At 47.3% G+C, this 20,000-nt stretch overlaps 2 protein-coding genes across 2 annotated transcripts in view; one reads left to right on the top strand and one right to left on the bottom strand.

Annotated features, from left to right (window-relative positions):
* The window catches only part of LOC138979095 (uncharacterized), a 12,589-nt gene extending 6,505 nt beyond the window's left edge, over positions 1–6,084 (bottom strand). The window contains exons 1-8 of the mRNA XM_070351906.1: positions 6,077–6,084; positions 4,282–4,541; positions 3,905–3,997; positions 3,224–3,484; positions 2,544–2,801; positions 1,979–2,071; positions 1,464–1,589; positions 429–1,049 (exon numbers count right to left, since the gene is read on the bottom strand). Of these exons, the coding sequence (XP_070208007.1) occupies positions 429–1,049; positions 1,464–1,589; positions 1,979–2,071; positions 2,544–2,801; positions 3,224–3,484; positions 3,905–3,997; positions 4,282–4,541; positions 6,077–6,084 (1,720 nt within the window). The remainder of the gene's footprint in view (positions 1–428; positions 1,050–1,463; positions 1,590–1,978; positions 2,072–2,543; positions 2,802–3,223; positions 3,485–3,904; positions 3,998–4,281; positions 4,542–6,076) is intronic.
* LOC138977924 (uncharacterized) overlaps positions 1–20,000 on the top strand; it is a 188,131-nt gene that overhangs the window by 60,224 nt on the left and 107,907 nt on the right. The window contains exon 2 of the mRNA XM_070350525.1: positions 14,430–14,563. The gene's annotated coding sequence lies outside the window, so the exon portion shown is untranslated. The remainder of the gene's footprint in view (positions 1–14,429; positions 14,564–20,000) is intronic.

Genomic DNA, 20,000 nt, shown 5'->3' with positions numbered 1-20,000 from the left:
CAGTCAATTTCATGCACGTGTGACACTGTTAACCCCCAAGCCGGAGCACGCTTAGTGTATTTGGGGCGTGATGAGGGCCTACAGTCCACAGTGAGGGCGTGATGAGGGCCTACAGTCCACAGTGAGGGCGTGATGAGGGCCTACAGTCCACAGTGAGGGCGTGATGAGGGCCTACAGTCCACAGTGAGGGCGTGATGAGGGCCTACAGTCCACAGTGAGGGCGTGATGAGGGCCTACAGTCCACAGTGACCCGGGGTGAGGGCCTACAGTCCACAGTGACCCGGGGTGATGAGGGCCTACAGTCCACAGTGACCCGGGGTGATGAGGGCCTACAGTCCACAGTGACCCGGGGTGATGAGGGCCTACAGTCCACAGTGAGGGCGTGATGAGGGCCTACAGTCCACAGTGAGGGCGTGATGAGGGCCTACAGTCCACAGTGACCCGGGGTGATGAGGGCCTACAGTCCACAGTGACCCGGGGTGATGAGGGCCTACAGTCCACAGTGACCCGGGGTGATGAGGGCCTACAGTCCACAGTGACCCGGCGTGATGAGGGCCTACAGTCCACAGTGACCCGGGGTGATGAGGGCTTACAGTCCACAGTGACCCGGGGTGATGAGGGCCTACAGTCCACAGTGACCCGGGGTGATGAGGGCTTACAGTCCACAGTGACCCGGGGTGATGAGGGCCTACAGTCCACAGTGACCCGGGGTGATGAGGGCTTACAGTCCACAGTGACCCGGGGTGATGAGGGCTTACAGTCCACAGTGACCCGGGGTGATGAGGGCCTACAGTCCACAGTGACCCGGGGTGATGAGGGCCTACAGTCCACAGTGACCCGGCGTGATGAGGGCCTACAGTCCACAGTGACCCGGGGTGATGAGGGCCTACAGTCCACAGTGACCCGGGGTGATGAGGGCCTACAGTCCACAGTGACCCGGGGTGATGAGGGCCTACAGTCCACAGTGACCCGGGGTGATGAGGGCTTACAGTCCACAGTGACCCGGGGTGATGAGGGCCTACAGTCCACAGTGAGGGCGTGATGAGGGCCTACAGTCCACAGTGAGGGCGTGATGAGGGCCTACAGTCCACAGTGACCCGGGGTGAGGGCCTACAGTCCACAGTGACCCGGGGTGATGAGGGCCTACAGTCCACAGTGACCCGGGGTGAGGGCCTTACAGTCCACAGTGACCCGGGGTGATGAGGGCCTACAGTCCACAGTGACCCGGGGTGAGGGCCTACAGTCCACAGTGACCCGGGGTGATGAGGGCCTACAGTCCACAGTGAGGGCGTGATGAGGGCCTACAGTCCACAGTGACCCGGGGTGATGAGGGCCTACAGTCCACAGTGACCCGGCGTGATGAGGGCCTACAGTCCACAGTGAGGGCGTGATGAGGGCCTACAGTCCACAGTGAGGGCGTGATGAGGGCCTACAGTCCACAGTGACCCGGGGTGAGGGCTTACAGTCCACAGTGACCCGGGGTGATGAGGGCCTACAGTCCACAGTGACCCGGGGTGATGAGGGCCTACAGTCCACAGTGACCCGGCGTGATGAGGGCCTACAGTCCACAGTGAGGGCGTGATGAGGGCCTACAGTCCACAGTGAGGGCGTGATGAGGGCCTACAGTCCACAGTGACCCGGGGTGAGGGCCTACAGTCCACAGTGACCCGGGGTGATGAGGGCCTACAGTCCACAGTGACCCGGGGTGATGAGGGCCTACAGTCCACAGTGACCCGGGGTGATGAGGGCCTACAGTCCACAGTGAGGGCGTGATGAGGGCCTACAGTCCACAGTGACCCGGGGTGATGAGGGCCTACAGTCCACAGTGACCCGGGGTGATGAGGGCCTACAGTCCACAGTGACCCGGGGTGATGAGGGCCTACAGTCCACAGTGAGGGCGTGATGAGGGCCTACAGTCCACAGTGACCCGGGGTGATGAGGGCCTACAGTCCACAGTGAGGGCGTGATGAGGGCCTACAGTCCACAGTGACCCGGGGTGATGAGGGCCTACAGTCCACAGTGACCCGGGGTGATGAGGGCCTACAGTCCACAGTGAGGGCGTGATGAGGGCCTACAGTCCACAGTGAGGGCGTGATGAGGGCCTACAGTCCACAGTGACCCGGGGTGAGGGCCTACAGTCCACAGTGACCCGGGGTGAGGGCCTACAGTCCACAGTGAGGGCGTGATGAGGGCCTACAGTCCACAGTGAGGGCGTGATGAGGGCCTACAGTCCACAGTGACCCGGGGTGAGGGCCTACAGTCCACAGTGAGGGCGTGATGAGGGCCTACAGTCCACAGTGACCCGGGGTGATGAGGGCCTACAGTCCACAGTGACCCGGGGTGATGAGGGCCTACAGTCCACAGTGACCCGGGGTGATGAGGGCCTACAGTCCACAGTGACCCGGGGTGATGAGGGCCTACAGTCCACAGTGACCCGGGGTGAGGGCCTACAGTCCACAGTGACCCGGGGTGAGGGCCTACAGTCCACAGTGAGGGCGTGATGAGGGCCTACAGTCCACAGTGAGAGCGTGATGAGGGCCTACAGTCCACAGTGACCCGGGGTGATGAGGGCCTACAGTCCACAGTGACCCGGCGTGATGAGGGCCTACAGTCCACAGTGACCCGGGGTGATGAGGGCCTACAGTCCACAGTGACCCGGCGTGATGAGGGCCTACAGTCCACAGTGACCCGGGGTGATGAAGGCCTACAGTCCACAGTGACCCGGCGTGATGAGGGCCTACAGTCCACAGTGACCCGGGGTGATGAGGGCTTACAGTCCACAGTGAGGGCGTGATGAGGGCCTACAGTCCACAGTGAGGGCGTGATGAGGGCCTACAGTCCACAGTGACCCGGGGTGATGAGGGCCTACAGTCCACAGTGACCCGGGGTGATGAGGGCCTACAGTCCACAGTGACCCGGGGTGATGAGGGCCTACAGTCCACAGTGACCCGGGGTGATGAGGGCCTACAGTCCACAGTGACCCGGGGTGATGAGGGCCTACAGTCCACAGTGACCCGGGGTGAGGGCCTACAGTCCACAGTGACCCGGGGTGATGAGGGCCTACAGTCCACAGTGAGAGCGTGATGAGGGCCTACAGTCCACAGTGACCCGGGGTGATGAGGGCCTACAGTCCACAGTGAGAGCGTGATGAGGGCCTACAGTCCACAGTGACCCGGGGTGATGAGGGCCTACAGTCCACAGTGAGAGCGTGATGAGGGCCTACAGTCCACAGTGACCCGGGGTGATGAGGGCCTACAGTCCACAGTGACCCGGGGTGATGAGGGCCTACAGTCCACAGTGACCCGGGGTGATGAGGGCCTACAGTCCACAGTGACCCGGGGTGATGAGGGCCTACAGTCCACAGTGACCCGGGGTGATGAGGGCCTACAGTCCACAGTGACCCGGGGTGATGAGGGCCTACAGTCCACAGTGACCCGGGGTGATGAGGGCCTACAGTCCACAGTGACCCGGGCGTGATGAGGGCCTACAGTCCACAGTGAGGGCGTGATGAGGGCCTACAGTCCACAGTGAGGGCGTGATGAGGGCCTACAGTCCACAGTGACCCGGGGTGAGGGCCTACAGTCCACAGTGACCCGGGGTGATGAGGGCCTACAGTCCACAGTGACCCGGGGTGATGAGGGCCTACAGTCCACAGTGACCCGGGGTGATGAGGGCCTACAGTCCACAGTGAGGGCGTGATGAGGGCCTACAGTCCACAGTGACCCGGGGTGATGAGGGCCTACAGTCCACAGTGACCCGGGGTGATGAGGGCCTACAGTCCACAGTGACCCGGGGTGATGAGGGCCTACAGTCCACAGTGAGGGCGTGATGAGGGCCTACAGTCCACAGTGACCCGGGGTGATGAGGGCCTACAGTCCACAGTGAGGGCGTGATGAGGGCCTACAGTCCACAGTGACCCGGGGTGATGAGGGCCTACAGTCCACAGTGACCCGGGGTGATGAGGGCCTACAGTCCACAGTGAGGGCGTGATGAGGGCCTACAGTCCACAGTGAGGGCGTGATGAGGGCCTACAGTCCACAGTGACCCGGGGTGAGGGCCTACAGTCCACAGTGACCCGGGGTGAGGGCCTACAGTCCACAGTGAGGGCGTGATGAGGGCCTACAGTCCACAGTGAGGGCGTGATGAGGGCCTACAGTCCACAGTGACCCGGGGTGAGGGCCTACAGTCCACAGTGACCCGGGGTGATGAGGGCCTACAGTCCACAGTGACCCGGGGTGATGAGGGCCTACAGTCCACAGTGAGGGCGTGATGAGGGCCTACAGTCCACAGTGACCCGGGGTGATGAGGGCCTACAGTCCACAGTGACCCGGGGTGATGAGGGCCTACAGTCCACAGTGACCCGGGGTGATGAGGGCCTACAGTCCACAGTGACCCGGGGTGATGAGGGCCTACAGTCCACAGTGACCCGGCGTGATGAGGGCCTACAGTCCACAGTGACCCGGGGTGATGAGGGCCTACAGTCCACAGTGACCCGGGGTGATGAGGGCTTACAGTCCACAGTGACCCGGGGTGATGAGGGCCTACAGTCCACAGTGACCCGGGGTGAGGGCAATAATGATGGTATGTCTGGTACCGTCCCGGTCCCTCTCAACTCAGCCGTTCTGTACCTCTCTCGTCACACACACACACACACCACGAAGTCTTCCATTTTAAAAAAAGGCACAATACTCTAAACACATGTACACATGCGCGTACATACGCACGCAAGCACGCACGCTCGCACGCACGCCCACAAGCACGCTCGTACGCACGCTCGCACACACACACACACACACTCACACACACACACACACATACACACACACACACACACACACACACACACACACACACATAAACACATTCACACACACACTCATACACCCACACCCACACACACACAATCAATCAATAAATCAATATGAGGCTTATATCGCGCGTATTCCGTAGGTACAGTTCTAAGCGCAGGGATTTATTTTTTTTATTTTTTTTAGTTTTATTTTATGCAATTTATATCGCGCACATATTCAAGGCGCAGGGATTTATTTATGCCGTGTGAGATGGATTTCTTTTACACAATACATCACGCATTCACATCGGCCAGCAGATCGCAGCCATTTCGGCGCATATCCTACTTTTCACGGCCTATTATTCCAATTCACACGGGTATTTTGGTGGACATTTGTATCTATGCCTATACAATTTTGCCAGGAAATACCCTTTTGTCAATCGTGGGATCTTTAACGTGCACACCCCAATGTAGTGTACACGAAGGGACCTCGGTTTTTCGTCTCATCCGAAAGACTAGCACTTGAACCCACCACCTAGGTTAGTAAAGGGGGGAGAAAATTGCTAACGCCCTGACCCAGGGTCGAACTCGCAACCTCTCGCTTCCGAGCGCAAGTGCGTTACCACTCGGCCACATACACAAACACACACACTCATACACCCACACACACACACACACATACACACACACACATACACACACACACTCATACACCCATACCACACACACACACACACACAAACACACACACACATACATCCACCCACACACACACACACACACACACACACAACCACATCATGTGCTTTTATTGTTTACAGAGTAATACATTTAACGCAGAGAGAGCGGCTCATCATCGTTAGATCTGGCGCCGTTACCCCCCCCCCCCCCCCCCCGCCCCCGTATCCCACCGCACAACTCGTGTTTCATTCGTTCCGTTGCATCACGGTCAATAGACGCTCGTTACGAGCTGCACGAAGATTGTTTCCAGTGAATCGCGGCCAATAGACGGTTGTTGAGCTTGTTTTCAGAGGTAGAGAGATTGTTTCCAGCCAATCGCGGCCAATAGACGGTTGTTTAGCCTGTTGGGAGCGGCAGAGACTGTGTTTCGAGTGAATTGCGGCCAATAGACGCTATTGAGCTGAACAGGGGAGAGAAGCAATGGCGGCAAGGGGACAACACCCCGCGGGGAAAATGCATTACCGACACGCCACGAACAGCGAGTTAAGCGCCTTGAAATCTGTTGATTGTGATGGATACGGCTTTTAGTTGTTGTCACGTGGCAACCTCCACATCTCTAGCATCGCTGTGCAGGCAGCTTCCTTTTGACCCTCTTTAATTCCTTCTTAATGACCCGTGACAGCGAGAGAGAGAGAGAGAGAGAGAGAGAGAGAGAGAGAGAGACACACACACACACACATAGAGAGAGAGACAGACAGACAGAGAGAGAGAAAGAGAGAGAGAGACACAGCGAGAGAGAAAAAGAGAGAGAGAGAAAGAGAGAGAGAGAGAGAGAGAGAGAGAGAGAGAGAGAGAGAGAGAGAGAGAGAGAGAGAGAGAGAGAGAGAGAGAGAGAGAGAGAGAGAGAGAGAGAGAGAGAGAGAGAGAGAGAGAGAGAGAGAGAGAGAGAGAACAAGAACAATAAGAAAACCACTGCTACATGATTATAATAAAATGAAAGTAAGAACATATCATCAATTTACATACAATACTTTGCTTAAATGAAAAATGTAAGTTCATTTGACAGGAGTTAAGAATTATAGAGTAGATTGCACTGACGCAACAAAGCTGTAAATGCCATGCCCATTGACATATATAATGTATATGTATATAAAGATAATAATACATTGTTAGAAAGCACCGGTTGTTGGTTTTAACAACCTTTCTAGCGACAACAGATGTTAATTTAGACTTCATGAGATAAGACGTATATCTGGTCTTAAAAACGTTTGTGCTGCTAGTTTGCTGTAGGATTGACGAAGAGTGTTCCAGAGACTGCTACCTGAATAGACTAAACTAGATTTGAATAGGTCAATCCTAGGCAGAAGCATGTTCAGTCTCATCAATTGGCGTGAATTTTTTAACGTGAATTTGGAAAATATGGTTTGAGGTACACATCCATGAATAATTGTATGCACAAGGGTACTTTTATTATAACTTAGCCTTGCCTTCAGAGGAAGAATGCCTAAGTTCATGTAGTCGAACTTAGATAGGGTTGTTTTCTTTAATAAGACTACTTTAAGCGCTTGTTTGTGTAATCTAATAAGTGGTTTGAATGAATTATCACTTACCGAGTCCCACAAGGTAGACGCGTAATCAATAGCAGACTGAATATGAGCATTACAGAATAATGTCCTGGCTTCCAAATCAGAAAGTGCTTGATTCTAGATAATAGATAAACCTTCTTGGACACTTGTTTAGACAGTTAATTGTTCGATGTGGTGTGACCAAGACAGGTTGTTATCAATGGTCACTCCCAAAACTTTATGATGGTCGACTTTTTTTAACAAGTTTATTAGAGAGAGAGAGAGAGAGAGAGAGAGAGAGAGAGAGAGAGAGAGAGAGAGAGAGAGAGAGAGAGAGAGAGAGAGAGAGAGAGAGAGAGAGAGAGAGAGAGAGAGAGAGAGAGACGGGGATCCGGAAGGGCGGATGGAGTGTAGATGCATGAACTAAAGTCAGATAGATGATAAGTAAAGTATATAGACAACAAATCTTACGTAGCATTAGGATGCCACACCGAATAATTCTCAGCCGACAGAAAAGTGGAACGGAATTATGGTTGTCAAAGTTAATTTCGTCAGAAAGTTGAACTGGAAGGGAACAGTAGTTGTCTAAGTGAATTTTGTCAGAAAGTTGAGAGTTGCCCCGGGCTGCAGTAAAACCGTCGTGCTCGTGTCAGAGTTGTCCCGACCCCACTGCAGGGGTCTCCAATTCTCTCCCCTTGCTGCCATGAATATTTGATTGGCTGCCAGTTGCTGCTCCAGACTTGTAATCATTATTTCCCTTTGTCTTAGCTCGCGCAGTTTGTTAAGACAGCTTGCGAACCTCGAGGTGAGACTGACGGGCAGGTTGAGATTGGACGAGTGGGGCTGGTTTATGTGGCTCTCAGCTGGATGCTGATCTTATTGACGATCTCTCTCTCTCTTCTTCTTCTTCTTCTTCTTCTTCTTCTTCTTCCATGTGCATTCGTTCTTTTTGTTGTTGTTCCATACGACCCTCAGTCTGTAGGAGGTGGGTCACAGCGTGACATGGACCTTGCCAAATGAAGCTCTCAGCAGATCGTTGACAATTTGGTATGTAACAGACTAGGATGTTGAAACTATACATGACAAAGAATTAAACAGACACTTTACAGTTTTTGTTGAATGGGGGTTAACATTAGACATGTGGGGGACATTAGGACATCGTTACGCTTCGGAAGACACGAAAATCAAAGTGCAAGCCACGCATTCAATTACCGACTATCAATGCTGTTGAAAGCATGTATGATTCTACGGTCATGACAGGTTGAAACTGCGTTCGGGTATTTTTTGGAAAATGTGTGGGATTTTGTAATTACATTAAAAACATTCCATTCCATTCCATAAGTATAATGGGGAAAATTTGTATAGTCAAAACATTAATGTTGTCACAGTTTACTTACGCACTGCAATCTCTATGTGCCACAGAAAACTTCCTCAATAAGCTAAATTCATCTCTATTCCGATTTATCTGGAAGAAAAAATATTCAAACAAAAGAGCTTATGAAAAAGTTAATAGAAAAGTAATGTGCCAAGAGACAAATCTTGGAGGTCTGAAAATGATTAATGTCAAAGATGTACAAACATCATTTCTAATTTCATGGATTATGAGGCTGCTGGACGGAAGTAACGCAAAGTGGCAACAGATTCCATTAGCATCCTTTTTAAATCTGGGCGAACGCTTATGCTGTCTGCGCTCAAATGTGAGTGCAGAAAATTTTAAAGGACTAGGTGCCATAAAGCAATATTTCTGGAAACAAGCTTTTATCACCTGGCTAAACAATAAACACAAGATCAAAGAAATAAGCAGTAATGAACAGCAGATAAGTGTACGCAATCAAACCTTATGGAATAATACAAATATAAGGTACAGGAAGCAAACGCTATACATGAGTGACTGGATAAAGGCTAAAATATGCGTTGTTAAAGATGTTTTTAACGATAACGACATGTGCTCTTTTGAGGAAATATGTGAACGAACTGGATATAAACAGTCTCGCCTATTTGAATATAATGCAATACAGACTGCCATTAAAGCTCTATTATTGCGTGATACGGGTCAGGCCCGTTCTGATCATATGCCATTTATACAATTATCTCCACGCCAAATTCGCCTAAAGATGTTAAATTATGAGATAAAGGAGCCAAGCTCAGCTGGATTTTGGTCGAACAAATTAAATATTACATTAGAAGATAAACACTGGAAATTAGCTAACGAATGCTCGACAGAAACCCGTCTTCGTCTATTGCATTGGAAAATTTTACACAATATATATCCCACCAATATTTTGCTACATAAGATGGGAATTCGTCAAACAAATCTGTGTCAGTATTGTAACGAAACCGACTTCATCGAGCACTTTTTTTGGCAGTGTAGAGCAGTGCAACCCATATGGCAGGAATGTCAAGGGTACATATTTAAATGTACAGGCAAAAATATAAAGTTAAGCTGCGAAGAGGCTCTTTTTGGGTATTTCACACGTGATATCCCCAGAGAGAAAACCTTCATAATTAATCACCTTATATTGATATCGAAAATGTGCATAAGCCAGTTTAAGTACGGAAATCCAAAAACTAACATGAAGATCTTATTTCAGAACCAAGCTCGAGTTCGAAATTTCTAGTAAAATTGAACTGTGTATAAGAATATAGATAACTAGTAGTATTGTGCTGTTAATGTAAAGTTATTTATATATGCGCTGTATGATGCTGTGCTGAAAACTAGTACTGTAATTGGTAATTTGTAAATTCTCGCCTTTGTCTATCGAGCGTTGGATTAATTAACCTGTTATGTATTGTTCCGCTGAATATGTATTATATAACAGAATTATGGGAACAACAACAACAACACACACACACACACACACACGCACACACACACACACGCACACACACACACACACACACACACACACACACACACACACACACACGCACATACACGCAGACATTAGTTAAATTGTTGTTGAATTAAAAAGTAATCTAATGGAAATGTAACCTGTAATGTAAAAGAAAACAAAATTAAAATTTCATTGAACAAAAAAAAGACCAATGAAGAAGGATATGCTCACCGCCCAATAAGAAACAAAAAAAAAGACGAAAGAGGCAAAAAAGATGGGTTGAAGCAGCTTTGCATGCAACTGAGGTCGAAAAAAAAAAAAAAAAAAAAAAAAACATTCCATTTGTGTCGGTCGAGGCACAAAATACATGACACCACGCCCACTTCTGAGATTCACGATGCAGTTACCGAAATACAATGCGATAAATTTCCAACAGAAGCTGTGTTAGTGTAGCGGCCATGTGTACATGAACACACAACGCGTCCCTGCAAAACAGTGACAACACATTGACAGTGACAACACATTGACAGTGACAACACATTGACAGTGACAACACATTGACAGTGACAACACATTGACAGTGACAACACATTGACAGTGACAACACATTGACAGTGACAACACATTGACAGTGACAACACATTGACATTATGCGCCAGGAGTGGTTTTCTGTGTTGTGACGTGCGAACCTTTGGGACAGTAATCTGAGAATGAGCCATTCACAAGATAATTCGATCACACTGTATCCAGCACTGTATCCAGCACTGTATCCAGCACTGTATCCAGCACTGTATCCAGCACTGTATCCAGCACTGTAAGTGTTGTGGAGATCACACTGTATCCAGCACTGTATCCAGCACTGTAAGTGTTGTGGAGATCACACTGTATCCAGCACTGTATCCAGCACTGTAAGTGTTGTGGAGATCACACTGTATCCAGCACTGTAAGTGTTGTGGAGATCACACTGTATCCAGCACTGTAAGTGTTGTGGAGATCACACTGTATCCAGCACTGTAAGTGTTGTGGAGATCACACTGTATCCAGCACTGTAAGTGTTGTGGAGATCACACTGTATCCAGCACTGTAAGTGTTGTGGAGATCACACTGTATCCAGCACTGTAAGTGTTGTGGAGATCACACTGTATCCAGCACTGTAAGTGTTGTGGAAATCACACTGTATCCAGCACTGTAAGTGTTGTGGAGATCACACTGTATCCAGCACTGTAAGTGTTGTGGAGATCACACTGTATCCAGCACTGTAAGTGTTGTGGAGATCACACTGTATCCAGCACTGTAAGTGTTGTGGAGATCGCTAGATACCACTGGAATCGATCACACTGTATCCAGCACTGTAAGTGTTGTGGAGATCACACTGTATCCAGCACTGTAAGTGTTGTGGAGATCGCTAGATACCACTGGAATCGAATGGAAGGATAAAGAACATTATGGAACTTACTTTGATTTAGTGCGCAGTCACTCATGACGTAAGCGTAGACGCTCATCGGACAGACGGAACTGTGTAGATCTAACCAGATTAGTTTCGATGTTTCCCGAATATTCTCGTATGTCCATTAACTATATAAGTAGGGCTGCGCACACGGATTGTTGTTCTTTACCAGTCTTGCACTTGTTCTTTCTTACACTGTGCTGAGAGATATTGTCACCGTTGTTCCAGCTGTTTAATAAATCTACAGAACCTACACAACTCGTTGTGTCTCCTTTGCGACTGAGAGTGGCGAAAGGAAAAACACGACAGTAAGACTCACAGCCAACAACAGCGTCCTTGCGTTTTGTATTGTTGTTGCTGTTGCTGTTGTTGTTGTTGTTGTTGTTGTTGTTGTTGTTGTTGTTGTTGTTGTTGTTGTTGTTTTTGTTGTTGTGGTAATTGCTGTTGCTGTTGTTGTTTTTGTTGCTGTTGTTGTTGTTGTGGTTGTTGTAGTTGTTGTAGTTGTTGTTGGTGTTGTTGTTGTTGTTGTTGCTGTTGTTGTTATTCTTCTTCTTCTTCTTCTTCTTCTTTTTCTTCTTCTTCTTCTTCTACTTCTTCTTCTTCTTTGTCGTATCCCTCTCTCTCTCTCTCTCTCTCTCTCTCTCTCTCTCTCTCTCTCTCTCTCTCTCTCTCTCTCTCTCTCTCTCTCTCTCTCTCTCTCTCTCTCTCTCTCTCTCTCTCTCTGTTATAGGAGGTACCTCTCTCTGCGCCCATGTACACCGAGCCTGCCTGGTATGACGGCGTGCTGCATGCAGAGACTCGGTCATGCAAACTGAAACCTCTTTTTTCTAATGGAACATTTCCATTTAAAGCATGGTGGTTTGTGTCCCGTTTTTGCGAGGCTTTCTGGCGAGGGTTGTCTTGGGGGAAGTAGGGGCAGGGAAGGAGCGTGAGCCAGTGTCGTCAGGCGGGGGCCAGTGTCGTCAGGCGGGGGCCAGTGTCGTCAGGCGGGGCTCTTTCAGCCTGGACTGGGGCTAACCAAGCAAGCACAGACACATCAGGCACAGAGAACCACAGTGCCCTCTGGCAGCCATGTCTTCAAGCGAGAACATCTTTTTCTTTTTTATATATCTCTTTTTACATTTAGTCAAGTTTGGACAATATTTTTTTTCTCTTCAAATAAAGCAGGAATGGACAAGAGGGCGGTGGTGTGTGTGTGTGTGTGTGTGTGTGTGTGTGTGTGTGTGTGTGGTGTGTGTGATGTGTGTGATGTGTGTGTGCCACGGTGTGTGTGTGTGTGTGGTGTGTGTGGGTGTGTGTGTGTGTGTGTGTACAGAGCTGTGTGTGTGTGAACAGAGCAATTCTAAGCTGAGAAAACTACTAGACCGATCTTCATGAAACTTAAACGTTCTCTTCGTGTGTGTAGTTTAGAGTCAGGTTGGTAATACCCCGAAAGATGTCTCGTTGTGTGTTCGGCATATATATACATGAAATATGTATAGATGTACAGCAGGAATACTTGACTTTGCCTCTCACTGAGCCATCAACAAATCCCTACCCATTAGCACACACAGATGTATGATAGAGCAACTCCCGCCCACACACAACTCAATACCTACCCACTTACACACGAAGATCTGGGAAACAAAGTGTTACCATTAAGACAAACACAAAGTGTTACCATTAAGACAAACACAAAGTGTTACCATTAAGACAAACACAAAGTGTTACCATTAAGAAAAACACAAAGTGTTACCATTAAGACAAACACAAAGTGTTACCATTAAGACAAACACAAAGTGTTACCATTAAGACAAACACAAAGTGTTACCATGAAGACAAACACAAAGTGTTACCATGAAGACAAACACAAAGTGTTACCATTAAGACAAACACAAAGTGTTACCATTAAGACAAACACAAAGTGTTACCATTAAGACAAACACAAAGAAGACACAGGAAACCATGAGCATTTGAACGAAAATCTCCCCGGACGGGAATGGAACTCGTGTCGCTGTTCGTCGCTATGTCTGTGTGAAGACATCGACCTCCCACTCGTTACCTTCTTCAACTGTCTGGATAGAACTGACAGCCTTCATCAGTACGCACAGCCCAACTATCACTGTTTGGTTTCATGATTATTATTACAGACAATGTCGTCTCGTACAGAATCCTCCTTCTTTCACAGTTCTACAGTAGACGCTGACACAATTCGAAGGGACACATTAAAATCCAATGTAAATGTTAAGGCTCGAAGATTATTTAATCTAGTCAAGAAATACTGGGCAATTTCATAAAAGAACAAGAAGGAAAACCAGCTCTTCTTCACGGGTTGCTAGAGAAGGGCTGAGCAATGTAAGCGTAACACAGCTGCACTTGCTGTAGAGATACGCAGTGTCTTAATTGAATGCGTCTGTATGTTGTGTTTAGCAAGTGACAACCAGTCACGTGATATGATGGACAATGTGACAGCCAATCACGTGATATAGTGTGCTGCATTGTGTGTTGATACTGAAGAGCATGTGACAGCCAAACACGTGACATGGTGGAGCGTATTGTGTTTTGGTTGTGTGTAGCATGTGAAAGCCAAACATGTGACATGGTGGAGCGTATTGTGTTTTGGTTGTGTGTAGCATGTGGCAGTCACGTGGTATTGTGTACCTTACTGTGAATTAGTCGTGGAAAGCCTATGACAGCTAGTCACATGAAATGATGATGCAATGTGTGTTGGTTGTGTGTATCATGTGACAGTCACGTGATATAGTGTACCTTACTGTGAATTGGTCGTGGAAAGCCTGTGACAGCTAGTCACGTGTGTGTGTATCAGGTGGCAGTCACGTGATACGATGGACTGTAATGTGTGTTGGTTGTGTGTAGCATGTGACAGTCACGTGATACGATGGACTGTAATGTGTGTTGGTTGTGTGTAGCATGTGACAGTCACGTGATACAGTGGACTGTAATGTGTGTTGGTTGCGTGTAGCATGTGACAGTCACGTGATACGATGGACTGTAATGTGTGTTGGTTGCGTGTAGCATGTGACAGTCACGTGATACGATGGACTATAATGTGTGTTGGTTGTGTGTAGCATGTGACAGTCACGTGATACGATGGACTGTAATGTGTGTTGCAGACTGCGAACAGTCAGCACGTGGATTCCGGTGCCAAGCAGACGACAGGGAAGGAACCGTGCCGGCTGGAGACAACCCCTGACTGGCTGGAGACAACCCCTGACTGGCTGGAGACAACCCCTGACTGGATTTTGTGGTGAGTAGCTTTCCTGTATAGTCTGTATTTGTCACGTGCCCTTTATGTCATCACGTGATCACATTACTCACACTGACACGTGTTAATAGCTGTTCTGTGTACTCTGTGTGTGTACCGTTACATGCACTTCATGTCTCGACGTGATCACATTATTCACATTTACACTGTGGTGAATAACTGTTCTGTGTACTCTGTGTTTGTACAGTTACATGCACTTCATGTCTCGACGTGATCACATTACTCACATTTACACTGTGGTGAATAACTGTTCTGTGTACTCTGTGTTTGTACAGTTACATGCACTTCATGTCTCGGCGTGATCACATTATTCACATTTACACTGTGGTGAATAACTGTTCTGTGTACTCTGTGTTTGTACAGTTACATATGCACTTCATGTCTCGACGTGATCACATTACTCACATTTACACTATGGTGAATAACTGTTCTGTGTACTCTGTGTTTGTACAGTTACATGCACTTCATGTCTCGACGTGATCACATTACTCACATTTACACTGTGGTGAATACCTGTTCTGTGTACTCTGTGTTTGTACAGTTACATGCACTTCATGTCTCGACGTGATCACATTATTCACATTTACACTGTGGTGAATAACTGTTCTGTGTATTATGTGTGTGTACCGTTACATGCACTTCATGTCTTGGCGTGTTCACATCATCCACACCGACGTGACTGGGGTAAACAACTCTTCGGTGTTTTCTGTGTTTGTTACGTCACATAACCTTTATGTCACCACGTGATCACAGAATTCGCACAGACGTCTTTCCAAGGATTTCTATTTTTGATTTTGTGTTGGTTGCAAGTGGTGTCGACTTTGTCGAAAATGACAACTATGAAACAATATAAACCAGCTTAGTGGTGAACAGGACGTTACTGTCGCTCCCAGTAGAGGAATGTCTCTCGCAATGTGTCTAACTCTCATACCAATAGACCTTTTCCGGAAATAACTCTGTTGACATTTTCAAGCGTTGTTGGAAGGTTGCGATCCGCTTTAGTGAGACAAATAATAACAGGCGATCGACCAGTTAAAACCAGCAATAACAGGCGATCGACCAGTTAAAACCAGCAATAACAGGCGATCGACCAGTTAAAACCAGCAATAACAGGCGATCGACCAGTTAAAACCAGCAATAACAGGCGATCGACCAGTTAAAACCAGCAATAACAGGCGATCGACCAGTTAAAACCAGCAATAACAGGCGATCGACCAGTTAAAACCAGCAATAACAGTCGATCGACCAGTTAAAACCAGCAATAACAGGCGATCGACCAGTTAAAACCAGCAATAACAGTCGATCGACCAGTTAAAACCAGCAATAACAGTCGATCGACCAGTTAAAACCAGCAATAACAGGCAATCGACCAGTTAAAACCAGCAATAACAGTCGATCGACCAGTTAAAACCAGCAATAACAGGCGATCGACCAGTTAAAACCAGCAATAACAGGCGATCGACCAGTTAAAACCAGCAATGACAGGCGATCGACCAGTTAAAACCAGCAATAACAGTCGATCGACCAGTTAAAACCAGCAATAACAGGCGATCGACCAGTTAAAACCAGCAATAACAGTCGATCGACCAGTTAAAACCAGCAATAACAGTCGATCGACCAGTTAAAACCAGCAATAACAGGCAATCGACCAGTTAAAACCAGCAATAACAGTCGATCGACCAGTTAAAACCAGCAATAACAGGCGATCGACCAGTTACAACCAGCAATAACAGGCGATCGACCAGTTAAAACCAGCAATAACAGGCGATCGACCAGTTAAAACCAGCAATAACAGGCGATCGACCAGTAAAAACCAGCAATAACAGGCGATCGACCAGTTAAAACCAGCAATAACAGGCGATCGACCAGTGTTAAAACCAGCAATAACAGGCGATCGACCAGTTAAAACCAGCAATGACAGGCGATCGACCAGTTAAAACCAGCAATAACAGGCGATCGACCAGTTAAAACCAGCCATAACAGGCGATCGACCAGTTAAAACCAGCAATAACAGGCGATCGACCAGTTAAAACCAGCAATAACAGGCGATCGACCAGTTAAAACTAGCAATAACAGGCGATCGACCAGTTAAAACCAGCAATAACAGGCGATCGACCAGTTAAAACCAGCAATAACAGGCGATCGACCAGTTAAAACCAGCAATAACAGGCGATCGACCAGTTAAAACCAGCAATGACAGGCGATCGACCAGTTAAAACCAGCAATAACAGGCGATCGACCAGTTAAAACCAGCCATAACAGGCGATCGACCAGTTAAAACCAGCAATAACAGGCGATCGACCAGTTAAAACCAGCAATAACAGGCGATCGACCAGTTAAAACCAGCAATAACAGGCGATCGACCAGTTAAAACCAGCAATAACAGGCGATCGACCAGTTAAAACCAGCAATAACAGGCGATCGACCAGTGTTAAAACCAGCAATAACAGGCGATCGACCAGTTAAAACCAGCAATGACAGGCGATCGACCAGTTAAAACCAGCAATAACAGGCGATCGACCAGTTAAAACCAGCAATAACAGGCGATCGACCAGTTAAAACCAGCAATAACAGGCGATCGACCAGTTAAAACCAGCAATAACAGGCGATCGACCAGTTAAAACCAGCAATAACAGGCGATCGACCAGTTAAAACCAGCAATAACAGGCGATCGACCAGTTAAAACCAGCAATAACAGGCGATCGACCAGTAAAAAACCAGCAATAACAGGCGATCGACCAGTTAAAACCAGCAATGACAGGCGATCGACCAGTTAAAACCAGCAATAACAGGCGATCGACCAGTTAAAACCAGCAATAACAGGCGATCGACCAGTTAAAACCAGCAATAACAGGCGATCGACCAGTTAAAACCAGCAATGGCAGCAAAGAACTGACTCCGATGTGTGTGGTATGCAGTGACCGCTCGCTATGACCCTGATTTGCTTCATACATTATACAAATCGGAGTTTACGATTGTGCTGTACGAAAAATAATGTTTCAAGTGTACCATAAGAGAAAATATGGTTCAATGGTACTGTAAGAAACAGTACGGTCCAATTGTGCCGCAATACAAATACTTATTGTGGTCCAATTGTGCCGTTAGAAAAGTTCTTGTCCAATTGTGCCCTTAGAAAAGTTCTTGTCCAATTGTGCCGTTAGAAAAGTTCTTGTCCAATTGTGCCGTTATAAAAGTTCTTGTCCAATTGTGCCCTTAGAAAAGTTCTTGTCCAATTGTGCCGTTAGAAAAGTTCTTGTCCAATTGTGCCGTTATAAAAGTTCTTGTCCAATTGTGCCATTAGAAACATTCTTGTCCAATTGTGCCGTTATAAAAGTTCTTGTCCAATTGTGCCGTTAGAAAAGTTCTTGTCCAATTGTGCCGTTAGAAAAGTTCTTGTCCAATTGTGCCGTTAGAAAAGTTCTTGTCCAATTGTGCCGTTAGAAAAGTTCTTGTCCAATTGTGCCGTTAGAAAAGTTCTTGTCCAATTGTGCCGTTAGAAAAGTTCTTGTCCAATTGTGCCGTTATAAAAGTTCTTGTCCAATTGTGCCATTAGAAACATTCTTGTCCAATTGTGCCGTTAGAAAAGTTCTTGTCCAATTGTGCCGTTAGAAAAGTTCTTGTCCAATTGTGCCCTTAGAAAAGTTCTTGTCCAATTGTGCCGTTAGAAAAGTTCTTGTCCAATTGTGCCGTTAGAAAAGTTCTTGTCCAATTGTGCCGTTAGAAAAGTTCTTGTCCAATTGTGCCATTAGAAACATTCTTGTCCAATTGTGCCGTTATAAAAGTTCTTGTCCAATTGTGCCGTTAGAAAAGGTATGGTACAGTTGTGCTGTGAGAAAAAATCGTGTCGGATTGTGCTGAAAGAAAACATCGTGTCGGATTGTGCTGAAAGAAAACAAATGGTTCAATTGTGCTGTAAGAAAATAATCATACAAAATGTGCAACTCGGCTAAAGGTGAGAAACGTCGCAATGAAACCCCCGTAGGTGCATGCTACAAACTCCACAAGTCTGATGTGAGAGAATAGCACATACAGTGATGTGAGAGAATAGCACATAAAGTGATGTGAGAGAATAGCACATAAAGTGATGTGAGAGAATAGCACATACAGTGATGTGAGAGAATAGCACATAAAGTGATGTGAGAGAATAGCACATAAAGTGATGTGAGAGAATAGCACATAAAGTGATGTGAGAGAATAGCACATAAAGTGATGTGAGAGAATAGCACATAAAGTGATGTGAGAGAATAGCACATACAGTGATGTGAGAGAATAGCACATAAAGTGATGTGAGAGAATAGCACATAAAGTGATGTGAGAGAATAGCACATACAGTGATGTGAGAGAATAGCACATACAGTGATGTGAGAGACTAGCACATAAAGTGATGTGAGAGAATAGCACATAAAGTGATGTGAGAGACTAGCACATACAGTGATGTGAGAGAATAGCACATACAGTGATGTGAGAGAATAGCACATACAGTGATGTGAGAGAATAGCACATAAAGTGATGTGAGAGAATAGCACATAAAGTGAGAACTTGTAACAATTTGCGTGCGGGGAACTTCACATGTCTGAAGTAAGAGAATGGACCTGCGATAAACGCGATACAGAGAGTCCCAGTCGGCCCATTCCTTGCATTCTCCTGGTCCTGGTTTCCCCCCTTCAGTCAAAGCCTCAACTTTCAATTGCTAACTCTCCTGCCCGCCAATCACATCACTTTTTATGTCGTCAGTCAAAGCCTCAACTTTCAATTGCTAACTCTCCTGCCCGCCAATCACATCACTTTTTATGTCGTCAGTCAAAGCCTCAACTTTCAATTGCTAACTCTCCTGCCCGCAAATCTCTTCACTTTTTATGTCGCGCGCTCGTTTGTTGGAGCGCGTTTTCTTGTTCAGCTGAATTTGGGCGAGCAAATTGTCCCCGTGGTGGTTTGCGTGGTGGTTCCGTACGGTGGATGTCGTGTGATTTACACAGCGCTCGCTTGACTGGACTTGCCCCCATGGCTGGGGAGAGTGATCGCGCTTTGATGGGAAGCACCGGAAGTGGCTTTTTATCTGGCGCCCGACCTGTCCCCGCTGTCTGTTTTAAGGCAGGGGAGATCACTCGTTCTCTTGCCTCACTGACCCCGGCTCTCTTGGTCCCTGTCCGTGCGGGATGTTTATCTCCCCTGTCCACTGTCCATGGGGTGTAGTTGTCTCCCCTTATGTCTGTTCTTTAGAGCCGGTGCTTGCCCCTTGTTTCGCTCTCTTCATTCCGTGAAATCTCTTCTTCTCAGGGGTGTTTGTGACTTGTTCTTTTATTTTGCTCTCTTGAATGTGGTTCTTCTCAAGTATCCCTTTATTTCGGTTTTTTAAAGTCATTTTCACAGCAACGGGAATGTGTCACCTCGATTTGAAATGAAACGAGGATAAAGGGTG

This window comes from Littorina saxatilis, linkage group LG10 (genome assembly GCF_037325665.1).
Source record: "Littorina saxatilis isolate snail1 linkage group LG10, US_GU_Lsax_2.0, whole genome shotgun sequence".
In the NCBI taxonomy this organism is placed as follows: Eukaryota; Metazoa; Mollusca; class Gastropoda; order Littorinimorpha; family Littorinidae; genus Littorina; species Littorina saxatilis.
Note: the sequence above shows the minus strand (reverse complement) of the source record. Positions and strands in the feature narration are given on the sequence as shown.